This window comes from Odontesthes bonariensis, chromosome 8 (assembly GCF_027942865.1).
Source record: "Odontesthes bonariensis isolate fOdoBon6 chromosome 8, fOdoBon6.hap1, whole genome shotgun sequence".
Lineage (NCBI taxonomy): Eukaryota > Metazoa > Chordata > Actinopteri > Atheriniformes > Atherinopsidae > Odontesthes > Odontesthes bonariensis.
In genome coordinates this window covers 701,882-720,217 of record NC_134513.1, presented here as the reverse complement: position 1 = coordinate 720,217, position 18,336 = coordinate 701,882, and the positions used below count along the sequence as shown (strand labels likewise).

The window sequence follows — 18,336 nt, the reverse complement described above, 5'->3', positions numbered from 1 at the left end:
AGATGCTCAGGTACAAGGGCTGGCCTGAAGATGAGGGAAGAAGCAGGAAATGTCCAAAGAGAAACTCTGAGAGCTTCAGGAAGCTGCAGAACTGCTGATCAGGACACTTATTTTATTATAATTTTTAATTGAACCTTTTTTTCTTGTAAAAATAATTGATTTGTTGCTAATTTTTAGCTTTTTTCCCTAATCTGTAAATTTATTTTATTATAATTTTTCACGAAAGAAGAGAAACGGCTCGATCAAAAATGTTTATTTCATGGTGAAAACAGTTCTCACACACACACACACACACACACACACACACACTCGCACTCATAGCTGAGTGAGGACCGAACTAAACCACTCACAAAGTGAGGACCAGTATTTCTAGTTCCCTTAGAAACAAACAAAGTCTCATTCCAGACACTCGGCGTAGTGATCCAATATACAGCTTCAGATATTAAGAAGCACAAAAGATTTTAATCTGTGTTAAACTTTAGGGGAGAAAAATTGACATTTAGGACATTCTGAGGTCCTACTGAGAAAACTAGAGGATAGCATCTATCTAACCTGAGGAGGTCATCTAGAGGGAAACAAAGTGAGGACCGGCCAAAATGTCCTCACTATGTTGGTTAAAAACTTGACCCGGTCCTCACTCAACAGTAAGTGGAAACACACACACACACACACATTCGATTTTCTTTTTTACAAACAGCTAAGGTTCCAGGATCTGATGCAGGAGACAGAAACAGAATCATAGAAGCACAAAGTGATTGGTTCTGCAGCAGGAATATAAAGGGACCGAATCAAAGATGGCGTCCCGACTCTCTACGGTCCGTCAGGAGGAGATGATCCGAAAGGCAAAGAGTGAACGTCCGTGCGCTCTGAATTCGCTGATTTTTCACGCTGCTTCTGAAAGGCATCGGCGGCTGTAAGAAGTTTGCGGGTTCCCTCAGCACTCCTCTTTGATGTAAATCTGTTCGTCCACGTCCGACTCCAGGTGCTCCAGCCGCTCCGTCTGCCCGTTCATGATCTCGTCGGGCGTTTTCATGAACCTGAGGAGGAGACGGCAGGTTTTACTTTGGGTCAGAAGCATGCAGCTCACACACAGAGAGCTCCACAGATCACAGCAGATCTACCTGAACAGCAGCCTCTGGCCCGGCTCCTTCCTGATGATGTTCAGCTTGTAGTAGTGTCTCAGTGCTCGGGACATCTTCTCGTACGTCATGTTGGTTCTGTTCTGCAGGGGTTCAGGAGCACAAGCGTCATCAGTAAAACTGAAACAGGAGCTGCGTTCCAAACCGCATACTTCTCCTACTTCTCCTACTAACTTTCTGAGTTAGTATGCGAGTTTCAGTAAGCAGAAGTTCCCGGATGCATACTAGATTCTCCTAAATGTTGGGTATGCATCATGAGGTTACTACTCATACTCAAACTACCCAAGATGCAACGTAACGTGACGTCGCCGATCGTCATTTCCTGTCAAAACGGCAGTTTCAAGCTAGCTACAACGAGGGTAGGTTCACTTCCTGTTTTCAAAACAAAAGCACCAATTGTATGGTAATGGCTTTCCCTATGATAAAAGGCAACGGGTATTTTATTTTGTGAAAATAACAGGAAGTGCGTTAGCTCACTGCGGCTAGCTTTAGTAGCGCCGAATTCGTGGGAACAAAATGGTAAACAGCCGGTATTTTGTCAGGTTTTCAACACGTTGGGGATCTAAACGACTACTTTCTCTCCTGAAAATGTTTCAAATGTTGCTAAAGTTTACAGAGTTTAGAGCTTAAGGGAAATCAGCTTCAGGCCGGCTGATTTCAGCTCGGGCAGGAGCGAAATGCATTGTGGGTAAACAATGCATACTGTCTGATCGATCAGTATGCAGTGTGTAGTATGCAGTATGCAGTATGCAGTATGTAGTATGGAGTATGTAGTATATAGTATGTAGTATGTAGTATGCAGTATGTAGTATGCAGTATGCAGTATGTAGTACGCAGTATGTAGTATGCAGTATGCAGTATGTAGTACGTAGTATGTAGTTTGCAGTATGCAGTATGTAGTACGTAGTATGCAGTATGCAGTATGTAGTACGCAGTATGTAGTATGCAGTATGTAGTACGCAGTATACAGTATGTAGTATGTAGTACGCAGTATACAGTATGTAGTATGTAGTATGCAGTATACAGTATGTAGTATGTAGTATGTAGTTTGAAGTATGTAGTATGTAGTATGCAGTATACAGTATGTAGTATGCAGTATACAGTATGTAGTATGTAGTATGTAGTTTGCAGTATGTAGTATGTAGTATATAGTATGTAGGATGCAGTATGCAGTATGGAGTATGTAGTATATAGTATGGAGTATGTAGTATGTAGTATAGAGTATGCAGTATGTAGTATGGAGTATGTAGTATGTAGTATATAGTATGTAGTATGTAGTATGTAGTATGTAGTATGCAGTATACAGTATGTAGTATGTAGTATGTAGTATGCAGTATGTAGTATGGAGTATGTAGTATAGAGTATGCAGTATGTAGTATGCAGTATGTAGTATGTAGTATGTAGTATATAGTATGTAGTATGTAGTATGTAGTATGCAGTATACAGTATGTAGTATGCAGTATGCAGTATGCAGTATGTAGTATGGAGTATGCAGTATGGAGTATGTAGTATATAGTATGGAGTATGTAGTATGTAGTATATAGTATGTAGTATGTAGTATGGAGTATGCAGTATATAGTATGGAGTATGTAGTATGGAGTATATAGTATGTAGTATGTAGTATGGAGTATGCAGTATGTAGTATGTAGTATGCAGTATACAGTATGTAGTATGTAGTATGTAGTATGCAGTATGTAGTATGCAGTATACAGTATGTAGTATGTAGTATGTAGTATGCAGTATGTAGTATGTAGGATGCAGTATGCAGTATGCAGTATGTAGTATGGAGTATGTAGTATATAGTATGGAGTATGTAGTATGTAGTATGCAGTATGTAGTATGTAGTATGTAGTATGGAGTATGCAGTATATAGTATGGAGTATGTAGTATGTAGTATATAGTATGCAGTATGTAGTATGTAGTATGGAGTATGCAGTATGTAGTATGTAGTATGCAGTATGGAGTATGCAGTATGTAGTATGTAGTATGTAGTATATAGTATGTAGTATGTAGTATATAGTATGGAGTATGTAGTATGTAGTATGGAGTATGCAGTATGTAGTATGTAGTATGGAGTATATAGTATGCAGTATGTAGTATGTAGTATGGAGTATGCAGTATGTAGTATGTAGTATGCAGTATACAGTATGTAGTATGTAGTATGTAGTATGCAGTATGTAGTATGCAGTATGCAGTATGTAGTATGGAGTATGTAGTATGGAGTATGCAGTATGTAGTATGTAGTATGGAGTATGCAGTATGTAGTATGTAGTATGCAGTATACAGTATGTAGTATGTAGTATGTAGTATGCAGTATGTAGTATGCAGTATGCAGTATGTAGTATGGAGTATGTAGTATGGAGTATGTAGTATGCAGTATGTAGTATGTAGTATGGAGTATGCAGTATGTAGTATGTAGTATGCAGTATGGAGTATGCAGTATGTAGTATGTAGTATGTAGTATGTAGTATATAGTATGTAGTATGTAGTATATAGTATGGAGTATGTAGTATGTAGTATGCAGTATGGAGTATGCAGTATATAGTATGGAGTATGTAGTATGTAGTATGCAGTATGTAGTATGTAGTATGTAGTATGGAGTATGCAGTATATAGTATGGAGTATGTAGTATGTAGTATATAGTATGCAGTATGTAGTATGCAGTATGTAGTATGCAGTATGCAGTATGTAGTATGGAGTATGTAGGATGCAGTATGCAGTATGTAGTATGGAGTATGTAGTATATAGTATGGAGTATGTAGTATGTAGTATGTGGTATGTAGTATGGAGTATGCAGTATATAGTATGGAGTATGTAGTATGTAGTATATAGTATGTAGTATGTAGTATGGAGTATGCAGTATGTAGTTTCGAACACAGCCAAGGAGTTTATGGGAGCACATTCAACGGACTAAACTGAATATTTTAGATTGTTGAATCCTGCAGGAACAATAATACAATAACAATAACAATAGTAATAATAAAAATGGGAAAGTAGTCTCAGCTTTCCAAAGTAATGAAGGGAAAAGGACCCCGAACATGTAAAGCTGAAGAGGAGACGCCAAGGAAGCCAGGCAGGAGCAAGAAGGAGAGAAAGGAGGAGGAAGTTTCAACCATCAGGATCTGCTCAACTTAAACTGTCCTGCAGTTAGAACTAAATAAATCATTTCACTGTTTATCTGTTCATTTGATCCTTTATCAGCATTTAAGTGTTCAAAAGTAGGTTTTAGACACTTGGGGGCAGCAGATAACAGGTTTCATGATCATCTTTTACATTCAGTGGGGTCACATGGCTCTAAAAGGATCAGATTATTGGCTAAATTACAGTCAGACTGAGTTATTAAGGGTAATTCTCCTTGGATATCTGGCGGTGAATGAATGGGATCAGAGGCACAAAGCGTGTCATACCCCGGTATGATAGGTGGCGCTGTACCCATTCCAGCTGTTGCTAATAGAGCCACTTCCTGTTGACCTCTTCACCACCAACAACAACAACAAACTCAGGCGTTGGAGAAAGATGGAGAACGCAGAGCCAGATGAAGCTACGTCCCTCTACATTTGCTCTGTGATGAGCTGCTTGTTGCACAAACTCGATGCCCAACGGAGCATTCTCCATCGCGTTGTTTGTTTCTTTCTGACGGCGACAACAACAGGAATATCGTCTCCTTTGACTTCCGGGTCACGACCCCGGGAAAACATCTGGAGCATGCGCAGAACGCAAAGTCTGATTCACCACGAGCTTCAGCGTCTACAAGCAGGTTTAGAGTGACTTTCAGCCCAGTTATCTCGGGGTCTGAATCCGATCCGATCCAGTTCTTAGTCAGATTAAGGTGTCTACATGCACTTAATAACTCAGTCTGATTGGAATTTAGCCAATAATCCGATCCTTTCAGGGCCATGTGACCCCACTGAGTGACGGAGGTTTTTAAAAAGCTTCCAGTCTTGAGCTTCAAAGGGTTTTTAACTGAATTACACCCCCAGGGGGCAGATGTATGGCTGCTTTAAACTGAGATGCTGACAGCAGCCTTGATAATTCACATATTAATCTTAAAATATTTGCCTCCTTTTCTACACGACCTGGGCGACCTTTAGCCTCAGGCTCCGCCCACCTGGACACCTTATTTACCTTGTGGTTCCCCCACAGCCTGGCCAGGCCGTTGGGGTCCATGATGCGGAACACTTTGCTCTCCGGATCCTCCCAGCGGATGTAGTTCTCGTACCTGCTGTCCGACAGCAGCTGGTAGACGTAGTCCCACAGCAGCCGGCAGTCTGAGGACCATCAGGGGAAAATCAGTCAGCTGACCCCACATCCTGCCTCCTGCCCCCAGCGTGGGAGTACCTAAACACCGGAACGGACCGGAACGGCCCCAGATTTAGCCAGATACACATTAAGAACTCTTGTAGAAGTCATCTGTATATGTAATATCCAATGATTATAACACCAAACTGTTTTTTACTATTGTGGTATTGCTGATGTGTTTTTGATATTTGTATGGATGTTTTCCAGTAATTAATAGTAATTGGTAATGAATGTTGAAAAGGTAAGCTTTTATTTTAGTAAAAGTTACCTAAACCAAGGTAACGTTTTGAACAACTTTTCATATTTTATGGAATAATTTGGTGTTATAATCATTGGATATTACACAGATGACTTGTACAAGAGTTCTTAATGTGTATCTGGCTAAATCTGGGTGCGTTCCGTTCAGTTCCGGTGTTTAGGTACTCCCCCCAGCGTTACTGAAGCTTACCTGCGATCCGCCCGATGGGCATCTGCTCCTCCGGAGGCGACACGGGCATGATGACGTGGTTCCTGTAGAGCGCCTCGTCCTGCAGCAGCTGCTGCTGGGCCAGCTGGTGGTGGTGCAGGTGGACTTTACCCTCACGCCCGTTCTCCATCTGAGAGGGGGGTCCCACGCGGCTGTGCCTGTAGTCCATGCCGGCGCCGCCCCCGCCGCCGCTCCTGCTCGGGCTGTGAAGCAAAGGGTTCATGATGGCGCTGGGCATGAGCTGGATGACGCGCGGAGGGCCCGCCTCCTGGCCCCCGGGGCTGCCCGGGCAGGGGGCTTCCCGGGGGGTGGTGCAGCGCCCGTTGGTGGCGGCCGGGGACACCGACAGGGGGTACATGTCCTCCGGCAGGTGGTGGTTGCTGTCAGGCAGCTGGGAGAAGGCCTGCAGGGGGTCCTCGCTGGCGGAACGAGGGTGGGTCGGTTCTGGAGGGGACCGCCGGGGGGTCGGGTTGTGGGGGGAGCGGGAGCGGTGCCGCAGTTCGATGGTCGGGGGGTGCTGGGGGAGGGGTTCAGTACCGCGTGGCGCCCGCCGGACCGTCTCTGAGGAGACAAAAGACATTTACAACTTTTATTCAGATGGTCTATACGGCGCCACATCTGTACAGGACCTTGATAAAAAATGACATAACTGTCTTCATCAGACCTGAATTTTGTACACTGCTTGAGCTGCTTTTACTGAGGCGTGTTCAGGTGGAATTTTTGGGTCTTTCTGCCAGCTACAGACGGCTAACATCTGAAGCCATGATTGTCGGTTAATCTTCATTTCATCTCCAAGGCAAGGCCAGTTTATTTGTATAGATATACAATTCAACAACAAGGTGATTCAAAGTGCTTTACAGAGACATTAAAACAGCAGAAATAAAAAGCATGAGTTAAATTTTCAACCAAAAAGAAAGAAATAGGAACAATAGATAAAATCAGGAGTTAAAATGTGATTAAGTTTTGAAACTCAAGCTTCAGATTTGGAGCTTTATTCAAACGCAGCTGAAAGTAGGCGTGTCTTTAGCCTGGACTTAAACAGCCTGAGTGTTTCAGCTGATCTGAGGCTTTCTGGGAGTTTGTTCCAGACATGTGGAGCATAGAAGCTGAATGCAGCTCCTCCATGTCTGGTTCTGACTCCGGAAACTGATAGAAGACCGGATCCAGGTGACCTGAGGGGTCTGGAAGGTTCATCCTGGGTCAGGAGGTCACTGATGCATTCTGGTCCTGGACCATTCAGAGCTTTATAGACCAGCATCAGAACTTGGTCTCCACAAAGAATGCTCTCCAGAAGAAACGTTCTTGGTTTGAAATCCAAATCTCCTCCTTTTTATTCTTAGGCGGATGAATACTTTGCACCTGGTGGGGTAATAAACCCAGACACTCCTACTTCTGATGGCTCCGGTCCACTTATCCCACTGCCCACTTCGGTTTGACCCAATCAGCCAGAACCTTCTTACTTAGATTTAATGTGTGACGGTCTCCTCCTCATCATGATGCCCGAGGTCTCGGCCACCGGCACCTCTGGACCCCCGGGGGTCTATTCTATCCTCGTCTCGGCCACCAGCACCTCTGGACCCCCGGGGGTCTATTCTATCCTCGTCTCGGCCACCGGCACCTCTGGACCCCCGGGGGTCTATTCTATCCTCGTCTCGGCCACCAGCACCTCTGGACCCCGGGGGTCTATTCTATCCTCGTCTCGGCCACCGGCACCTCTGGACCCCCGGGGGTCTATTCTATCCTCGTCTCGGCCACCGGCACCTCTGGACCCCGGGGGTTTATTCTATCCTCGTCTCGGCCACCGGCACCTCTGGACCCCCGGGGGTCTATTCTATCCTCGTCTCGGCCACCGGGACCTCTGGACCCCCGGGGGTCTATTCTATCCTCGTCTCGGCCACCGGGACCTCTGGACCCCCGGGGGTCTATTCTATCCTCGTCTCGGCCACCGGGACCTCTGGACCCCCGAGGGTCTATTCTATCCTCGTCTCGGCCACCGGGACCTCTGGACCCCCGGGGGTCTATTCTATCCCTTCTTTTGTCCACCTGAGTCTAATCACCAAACAAACTTCTCTTAAATTCATCCTTTGTGCATCAATAAATCAGAGAACACAGAGTATTCTTCAGCTGTTGTGTGTTGGCGGCCACATCTGTCACATCTGTGCTGCCTGATTCACAGAAAGTGTTTCTAATGCGGGATGTATGGAGAGCTTCTACGACCAAATCTGGTGGCTTTACAGGAACAGATTGACAGGCTTCTTACCGTCAGTGGTGATGAAATAAAGGAGGAGCCCGCTGAGGAAACGGCCCCCGGAGGGAAAACCCAGATACCCCTCCATGAGGAGACACCGTGGATCATATCTGTTTTATAACCTCTGATGCAATCGCCTATTTGCTCATTCAGCAGCTGATAATTCAGACTGTGAAACATCAAATAAATAAATAATCTGCAGACTCGGGTTAGGGTGAGGCCAACCCTTCCTTTACCTGCCATCTCCCCTGGTCCTTTACCTGCCATCTCCCCATGTCCTTTACCTGCCATCTCCCCCGGTCCTTTACCTGCCATCTCCCCTGGTCCTTAACCTGCCATCTCCCCTGGTCCTTTACCTGCCATCTCCCCTGGTCCTTAACCTGCCATCTCCCCATGTCCTTAACCTGCCATCTCCCCATGTCCTTTACCTGCCATCTCCCCCGGTCCTTTACCTGCCATCTCCCCCGGTCCTTTACCTGCCAACTCCCCCGGTCCTTTACCTGCCATCTCCCCATGTCCTTTACCTGCCATCTCCCCCGGTCCTTTACCTGCCATCTCCCCCGGTCCTTTACCTGCCAACTCCCCCGGTCCTTTACCTGCCATCTCCCCATGTCCTTTACCTGCCATCTCCTCTGGTCCTTTACCTGCCATCTGCCCTGGTCCTTAACCTGCCATCTCCCCATGTCCTTAACCTGCCATCTCCCCATGTCCTTTACCTGCCATCTCCCCCGGTCCTTTACCTGCCATCTCCCCCGGTCCTTTACCTGCCATCTCCCCTGGTCCTTTACCTGCCATCTCCCCTGGTCCTTTACCTGCCATCTCCCCATGTCCTTTACCTGCCATCTCCCCTGGTCCTTTACCTGCCATCTCCCCTGGTCCTTTACCTGCCATCTCCCCCGGTCCTTTACCTGCCATCTCCCCCGGTCCTTTACCTGCCATCTACCCCGGTCCTTTACCTGCCATCTCCCCCGGTCCTTTACCTGCCATCTCCCCCGGTCCTTTACCTGCCATCTCCTCTGGTTTTTTACCTTCCATCTCCCCATGTCCTTTACCTGCCATCTCCTCTGGTTTTTGACCTGCCATCTCCCCATGTCCTTTACCTGCGATCTCCTCTGGTTTTTGACCTGCCATCTCCCCATGTCCTTTACCTGCCATCTCCCCCGGTCCTTTACCTGCCATCTCCCCTGGTTTTTGACCTGCCATCTCCCCATGTCCTTTACCTGCCATCTCCTCTGGTCCTTTACCTGCCATCTCCCCCAGTCCTTTACCTGCCATCTCCTCTGGTTTTTGACCTGCCATCTCCTCTGGTCCTTTACCTGCCATCTCCCCCGGTCCTTTACCTGCCATCTCCCCTGGTCCTTTACCTGCCATCTCCCCATGTCCTTTACCTGCCATCTCCTCTGGTCCTTTACCTGCAATCTCCCCCGTTCCTTTACCTGCCATCTCCTCTGGTCCTTTACCTGCCATCTCCCCCGGTCCTTTACCTGCCATCTCCTCTGGTCTTTTACCTGCCATCTCCCCATGTCCTTTACCTGCCATCTCCCCATGTCCTTTACCTGCCATCTCCTCTGGTCCTTTACCTGCCATCTCCCCATGTCCTTTACCTGCCATCTCCTCTGGTCCTTTACCTGCCATCTCCCCCGGTCCTTTACCTGCCATCTCCCCATGTCCTTTACCTGCCATCTCCTCTGGTTTTTGACCTGCCATCTCCCCATGTCCTTTACCTGCCATCTCCCCCGGTCCTTTACCTGCCATCTCCCCCGGTCCTTTACCTGCCATCTCCTCTGGTCCTTTACCTGCCATCTCCCCATGTCCTTTACCTGCCATCTCCTCTGGTCCTTTACCTGCCATCTCCCCTGGTCCTTTACCTGCCATCTCCCCCGGTACTTTACCTGCCATCTCCCCATGTCCTTTACCTGCCATCTCCTCTGGTTTTTGACCTGCCATCTCCCCATGTCCTTTACCTGCCATCTCCCCTGGTCCTTTACCTGCCATCTCCCCTGGTCCTTAACCTGCCATCTCCCCATGTCCTTAACCTGCCATCTCCCCATGTCCTTTACCTGCCATCTCCCCCGGTCCTTTACCTGCCATCTCCCCCGGTCCTTTACCTGCCAACTCCCCCGGTCCTTTACCTGCCATCTCCCCTGGTCCTTTACCTGCCATCTCCCCCGGTCCTTTACCTGCCATCTCCTCTGGTCCTTTACCTGACATCTCCCCCGGTCCTTTACCTGCCATCTCCTCTGGTTTTTTACCTGCCATCTCCCCCGGTCCTTTACCTGCCATCTCCTCTGGTCCTTTACCTGCCATCTCCCCATGTCCTTTACCTGCCATCTCCCCTGGTCCTTTACCTGCCATCTCCCCCGGTCCTTTACCTGCCATCTCCCCATCTCCTTTACCTGCCATCTCCTCTGGTCCTTTACCTGCCATCTCCCCCGGTCCTTTACCTGCCATCTCCTCTGGTCCTTTACCTGCCATCTCCCCCGGTCCTTTACCTGCCATCTCCCCCGGTCCTTTACCTGCCATCTCCCCTGGTCCTTTACCTGCCATCTCCTCTGGTCCTTTACCTGCCATCTCCCCCGGTCCTTTACCTGCCATCTCCCCCGGTCCTTTACCTGCCATCTCCTCTGGTCCTTTACCTGCCATCTCCCCATGTCTTTACCTGCCATCTCCCCTGGTCCTTTACCTGCCATCTGCCCCGGTCCTTTACCTGCCATCTCCTCTGGTTTTTGACCTGCCATCTCCCCATGTCCTTTACCTGCCATCTCCTCTGGTCCTTTACCTGCCATTTCCCCATGTGCTTTACCTGCCATCTCCTCTGGTTTTTGACCTGCCATCTCCCCATGTCCTTTACCTGCCATCTCCCCCGGTACTTTACCTACCATCTCCTCTGGTCCTTTACCTGCCATCTCCCCCGGTACTTTACCTGCCATCTCCTCTGGTACTTTACCTGCCATCTCCTCTGGTCCTTTACCTGCCATCTGCCCCGGTCCTTTACCTGCCATCTCCTCTGGTTTTTGACCTGCCATCTCCCCATGTCCTTTACCTGCCATCTCCTCTGGTCCTTTACCTGCCATTTCCCCATGTGCTTTACCTGCCATCTCCTCTGGTTTTTGACCTGCCATCTCCCCATGTCCTTTACCTGCCATCTCCCCCGGTACTTTACCTGCCATCTCCTCTGGTCCTTTACCTGCCATCTCCCCTGGTCCTTTACCTGCCATCTCCTCTGGTCCTTTACCTGCCATCTCCTCTGGTCCTTTACCTGCCATCTCCCCCGGTCCTTTACCTGCCATCTCCTCTGGTCCTTTACCTGCCATCTCCCCATGTCCTTTACCTGCCATCTCCCCATGTCCTTTACCTGCCATCTCCCCTGGTCCTTTACCTGCCATCTCCCCCGGTCCTTTACCTGCCATCTCCCCATCTCCTTTACCTGCCATCTCCTCTGGTCCTTTACCTGCCATCTCCCCCGGTCCTTTACCTGCCATCTCCTCTGGTCCTTTACCTGCCATCTCCCCCGGTCCTTTACCTGCCATCTCCCCCGGTCCTTTACCTGCCATCTCCTCTGGTCCTTTACCTGCCATCTCCCCTGGTTTTTTACCTGCCATCTCCCCCGGTCCTTTACCTGCCATCTCCCCTGGTCCTTTACCTGCCATCTCCTCTGGTCCTTTACCTGCCATCTCCTCTGGTCCTTTACCTGCCATCTCCTCTGGTCCTTTACCTGCCATCTCCCCTGGTTTTTTACCTGCCATCTCCCCCGGTCCTTTACCTGCCATCTCCCCCGGTCCTTTACCTGCCATCTCCTCTGGTCCTTTACCTGCCATCTCCCCATGTCCTTTACCTGCCATCTCCCCTGGTCCTTTACCTGCCATCTCCCCCGGTCCTTTACCTGCCATCTCCCCATCTCCTTTACCTGCCATCTCCTCTGGTCCTTTACCTGCCATCTCCCCCGGTCCTTTACCTGCCATCTCCTCTGGTCCTTTACCTGCCATCTCCCCCGGTCCTTTACCTGCCATCTCCCCCGGTCCTTTACCTGCCATCTCCTCTGGTCCTTTACCTGCCATCTCCCCTGGTTTTTTACCTGCCATCTCCCCCGGTCCTTTACCTGCCATCTCCCCTGGTCCTTTACCTGCCATCTCCTCTGGTCCTTTACCTGCCATCTCCTCTGGTCCTTTACCTGCCATCTCCTCTGGTCCTTTACCTGCCATCTCCCCTGGTTTTTTACCTGCCATCTCCCCCGGTCCTTTACCTGCCATCTCCCCCGGTCCTTTACCTGCCATCTCCCCCGGTCCTTTACCTGCCATCTCCCCCGGTCCTTTACCTGCCATCTCCCCCGGTCCTTTACCTGCCATCTCCTCTGGTTTTTGACCTGCCATCTCCCCATGTCCTTTACCTGCCATCTCCCCCGGTCCTTTACCTGCCATCTCCACCGGGTGTCACTAACATCCCACAGTTGGGCTGAGCTGGAAATGTTTACGGGTAAAAGCTGCTCAGCGTTGGAAGCAGACCGGCTTTCAGAAGAGGAAAATATGTTCGGATTGCCACTGGGACAAAGAAAGGCCGTTTCGGTGTTTAATAAAGCAGCACTTCCTCGTTGAGCAGGTTCTAATGTCAACACTGGAACACTTTAACTCAATGTTTCCTCAGATCAGAGCCAGAAAAGAGTCTCGGGTATTTTTACCGAAGCTTATCATAACTTCCTTGAGTTGCCGAAAACAAAGATGCAAACTGAGATAAAGACGGTTTCAGCTCGTACAACCACAACACGTTTGATCTGCATCTACAAGGCATTTTCCCCCAGGAGAGGAATGACTTGGACCCAGTGCAAGAGCCGTCAGGACCAGTGATTTCTGTTCGGCATCAATAACAGACCCTCAGATAACAGCAAGAATATTTCACATTTCATGCAGAAGATAAACATCAGATTAGATGATTTTCTACCTCGCTAACACAATAAAATCTCATTGTTGTGGATGCACTGGTGACAGGAAAAATCTCTGAAATACAACCAGGAAATGTGCATTATAAGTTATTTCTTTACAAAGTTACTGTGAAGATGTCAAAGTCAAAGTTAGTTTTAAAAAGGTAAATGTATTTGCATCCAATTATGATCAATATTTTCCAGAAGATTTTTGTTTTATGGTAAAAATGACATCACGAACGGTTAAGTGAGCGTAGCTTGCTAGCTTTGTAGTTGTGATGCTACGCTAACTACGCTAAGAGATGAGTTAAACTTAATTATTAACATGAATAACAACAATTTTAGCTCTAAAGTTGTGGACTGTTGCTGGTTTTTAAATTCATTTAAATGATTTTATTTGTTTCTCTTTATATTCTTTTATGTATTTTAATGCTTCTTCCACTCCCTGCTGCAATGCTTTTATTTTATGTGAAGCACTTTGAATTGTTTGTACATGAAATGTGCTACATAAATAAATTTGATTTGATTTGATAAACAAAGAATATTCAAAGAGGAAGTCATGTTTAAAGAGGTCTCTTATTCAGAGCTGTAAATGCACCGACCACATAAATGACACAACAACCTGGACTGACCTTCGAGCTTCAGGTGCGGCAGAGCGTTTTCAGGCAGCGAAGGGAAGGAGTTCCCGGGGAAGTAAGACGGGAAAAAGCCGTGGGACTTCCTCTGCTTCAGGATGTGCTGCAGCAGCTCGTACAGGACGTCCCCTGCAGAGGCGGAAAGGTCAGAGGTTAGCGCACGTCTTCTTGCAAACACTTCACGCCTGCACGAAATGGGAAATTAGCATTGGCGTCAGCCGTGGTATCCGGTTCCTCTTCTTCTCTTTGCTTTCCAGGATCCGGCTGCTTCAGAGCTGCCATTATTGCTCAAGCTTCAGGGATTGAGCAACAATGGAAGAATCATTGACCAGCTGATTGTGAGACAAACACTTCCTAAAGTCCAACAACCCAGCCCGGTGACCCAGTGAGAAGAGAGGAAACCTGTTCCCAGAACAATCTGTGACACTGGATTTCATTTGTAATATTTTAAGCTGCATGGACCATGAAATGAACCATTTCCCATGTTCCCTCCTCCCATTAATCTTAAATCCAACGTGAGTCATGAATAAATGAATAAATGAGCACTTTAGTGCCGTTCTGAAGCAAACACGATGGCCATCTTAATTGGTTGGACCCATTAACGTATTAATTTCAACGAGCCCCAAGGTCAGAAACAATGGGTTTCTGACCTTGGGGTGACCTTTAACATGCTAACTGAGGCCTGCAGAGTCTGAGATGTAGCTCTTGGGTTTCTGACCTTGGGGTGACCTTTAACCTTTAACATGCTAACTGAGGCCCGCAGAGTCTGAGATGTAACTCTTGGGTTTCTGACCTTGGGGTGACCTTTAACCTTTAACATGATAACTGAGGCCCGCAGAGTCTGAGATGTAGCTCTTGGGTTTCTGACCTTGGGGTGACCTTTAACCTTTAACATGCTAACTGAGGCCTGCAGAGTCTGAGATGTAGCTCTTGGGTTTCTGACCTTGGGGTGACCTTTAACCTTTAACATGCTAACTGAGGCCCGCAGAGTCTGAGATGTAGCTCTTGGGTTTCTGACCTTGGGGTGACCTTTAAAGCGGAATTTTCGACACTGGACCTCATTTCCGAGTCAACCAGAGTGTAAGAAATGTGTACAGATGTTTTTTTTGTTTTTTTTAAATTCCATGCAGCCCTTGTAAAACCACTGGTCGCTGTTGCTAAGCTAGCGCAAGTGATCCACTTTTGGTAGCCTGCCACAAAAAAACAGTCTTGCCCAATTCAATAAACACTCAAAGCACATCAGTTATTATGTCAGGCAGTGGATGTAAAGGTTTGTGGTGATAGAGTAATGTTTGAAATAAAACTGACCTTGCATTACATGGATTTTTATCATATGAGGGACTAGTTTCTAGTGGTCAGCGGAATTTTACCTTACTCTCGGCAGTTGTGATGTAACTAAGTCACTTCTATAGGGAGCTGCTAGTTCCAAGCTAGTTCTACATCTGCTGCGTTTGGATCGAGCGAGTTTGCTGCGAGCGGATTATAAACCAACAACGTGGCAACATGGTAAATCAGTGTGCCTTTGCTAATTGCAACAATAGAGCCCAGAGATGGGTTCCGAAAAGTTTTCATTATTTTCCATTAAAAGATCCGGAAAGAACAAAACTCTGGCTCCTAGCTGCAGGATTAGACATACAAACTCCGATGGAGACGCTGCGTATCCGGGTCATCTGCAGTGATCACTTCAGCTCCGATGATTTCATAAAGTCCAGAAAGTCCGCAAAGAAAATTCTGAAACGGTCTGCAGTGCCATCCGCCTTCCCAGGTATACCAAGGACAGCCAGTGTGGTGCAAACAGTCTCTGAAGAACAGGTTGGTACAGGCTTTCTGCTTTCATGATGGTAGCACATGGTTCAGTGATGATGACTTAGCTTACGTTACCTATAACCTTTGCTATGCTTTTGTATTTACCTGCTATAGTGATTTACTGTTGGTTTGTGTAATTGCTGTAAGAATGGGTATCAGAAGTTATGTGAAAGTATTTGCTAAACCGTAAATGCCCATGTAGTAGTAACGCTAGTGCTCTGGTGTGACATTGTGAATTTTTTAGACGAGATGAATGGGGCAATGAAAGCGATTTTAGAAGAGATGCGTACACTGTTCACAAACCTCTACAATGCACTGTACACTCATGAGTCATCTAGAAACAACCAAACATTGACATGACATCTATGTTTCCCAGATAGTTTGACAGTTTATATCTGGACAGAAAGCATTGGCGTATCGTGTGAGTGACGTTTGCGAGGTCAGGGTGCACTGGTGCAGTGCAGACGCGCTCTCTCGTTCGAGAGATCTCTCTCAACTCTTGCTCAGTATATTCCAGCTTGTACAGGTATGCTTCATTGGAAAAATTAAATGGCTCGTCCTCGTCATCAAAAGCACCGGGTTCTCCGAACATTGCCATTCTTTGATCAAGTTTTTGTATCCTCAAGTAGTTGTGACAGCTGCGTGCAAAATGAAGAGTTGTTCTCATCTAACCAGATGTAAATATTATCATTTATTATATTTAATCTATCGTAGCCTAATGTCCCATAGCCATCATATTATTTGCATGTGTATATTCGTTGACACTAAGTAAAATACTTTAAATCAAACTGCATCATTCTTCATGCAAGAGCCGATGCAGAGTGTAGCATCATTCTTCACAAAACAAACTATTGGCAGCGAGAGCCGGTAAGATTGGTGCTAGATATTAGTCCGCGGCTGCCAAACTTTCAAACCAGGAAGCACGAATGGCTGCGGGTGATAAAATATAATTGTAAAGTTGGTTTTACTCCCTAAATCTCTCTATCAACGTAGATATTTGCATCGATAGCCTGGCAAGACAACTGATGTGCTTTGAGTGTTTATTGAATTGGGCAAGACTGTTTTTTTGTGGCAGGCTACCAAAAGTGGATCACTTGCGCTAGCTTAGCAACAGCGACCAGTGGTTTTACAAGGGCTGCATGGAATTAAAAAAAAAAAAAAAAAAAACATCTCTACACATTTCTTACACTCTGGTTGACTCGGAAATGAGTTCCAATGTCGAAAATTCCGGAGTGTCGCTTTAACCTTTAACATGCTAACTGAGGCCTGCAGAGTCTGAGATGTAGCTCTTGGGTTTCTGACCTTGGGGTGACCTTTAACCTTTAACATGCTAACTGAGGCCCGCAGAGTCTGAGATGTAGCTCTTGGGTTTCTGACCTTGGGGTGACCTTTAACCTTTAACATGCTAACTGAGGCCCGCAGAGTCTGAGATGTAGCTCTTGGGTTTCTGACCTTGGGGTGACCTTTAACCTTTAACATGCTAACTGAGGCCTGCAGAGTCTGAGATGTAGCTCTTGGGTTTCTGACCTTGGGGTGACCTTTAACCTTTAACATGCTGACTGAGGTCCTTTCTCTCTGTAGAACGATGGACTCCAGATAGTTTGGAAACGGCTTTATAACCCTGGAAGGTTTTTAACTCCCTGCTTCTGCTTTTTCTTACGTTAAAACCTCAGAAAGCTGCTTTCTGCTTTCAGAGGTTATTCAGTGATGACGGGCAGCTGGAACAAAGGCTGAGCAGGAAGTTCCCTGAATGATTTACATCTTTTCTTTCAGCTCCTGTCCTCACAAAGAACATTTACTCACTTAGAAACGCCGACAGGTGGAGTGGCGTTTAGCACACCGACCGCCATGACACATTAACCTGCTGCGTTACCAAAACAAGGAAATGATTCTCATAAAGGAAGTGATGGTAAACACGCTTTCAGTTCTCACTTCCTGGTGTTTGTTTTGATTCTTTAATACAAAATCTGAGCAGGAACTAATAATCATGCAGCTCTGAGTCACAGTCAGAGGGAAACTGGAGAAAGTGTCCCGTCATCTCACCTTTAGCTTTAGTGTTTTCCACTGAAACAAAGTCGAGTCTGAATGATGTTTACAGTAAAAAAAGGAAAATATGACGATCATTTTGTCCAAATGAAAACTCTGAAAAACCTTCAGAAAGTGTTGAAACTATTGCTGAAGATCACTTAAGCTGCTTGGATGCAAAATATAAAGAAATAAAGAGGCGTCTCATGACCAAAATGCTTAAAAGAAAACACATAAAATACTTACTATGGCTGTCACAATCATACACATGTAGTTGGAAATTAAATGTTATACAAGAAATTATAATTAAATGTCTGTTTCTGTTCATTTTAGGCCACTATTTGAGTAAATTAATGAAGAAAAAAAAATCTAATATTTTTTTGTTTTGCTCATCTGCCTTTTTCCTGCCTGAATGGTTCATATCTCACAGTCAGAGGGAAACTGGAGAAAACGTCCCGTCATCTCACCTTTAGCTTTCGTGTTTTCAACTGAAACAAAGTCGATGAACATGATGTTTACAGTAAAAAAAGGAAAATATGACGCTCAGCAGGGGCTGATGGGAACTGGACCCCTGAAGGAGGAAACAGGCAGCCAGAGGACGGCTCTGTTCCCCAAACTGATGTTTAGGATGCCAACTACCAACACTGAGGAGCAATAACTTCAGATTTACAGGATTTATCACACGACGGCTCGTTTTAGCTGCACTGAGGAATAGGGATGGGAATGGAAAACCGGTTCCCAGTGTTTCAATTCCTTGGAATCGTTTGGCGATTTTGCAAACGATTCCCTTATCGATTCCAGCG

At 46.5% G+C, this 18,336-nt stretch overlaps 1 protein-coding gene across 2 annotated transcripts in view; it reads right to left on the bottom strand.

Annotated features, from left to right (window-relative positions):
- Window positions 1–238: 238 nt before the first annotated feature.
- The window catches only part of etv6 (ETS variant transcription factor 6), a 49,484-nt gene continuing 31,386 nt past the window's right edge, over window positions 239–18,336 (bottom strand). For both annotated transcript variants that reach the window (XM_075471264.1, XM_075471265.1), the window contains exons 4-8: window positions 13,700–13,831; window positions 5,887–6,465; window positions 5,265–5,407; window positions 1,122–1,222; window positions 239–1,037 (exon numbers count right to left, since the gene is read on the bottom strand). In XM_075471264.1, coding sequence (XP_075327379.1) covers window positions 935–1,037; window positions 1,122–1,222; window positions 5,265–5,407; window positions 5,887–6,465; window positions 13,700–13,831 — 1,058 coding nt within the window. In that variant the 3' untranslated portion in view covers window positions 239–934. The remainder of the gene's footprint in view (window positions 1,038–1,121; window positions 1,223–5,264; window positions 5,408–5,886; window positions 6,466–13,699; window positions 13,832–18,336) is intronic.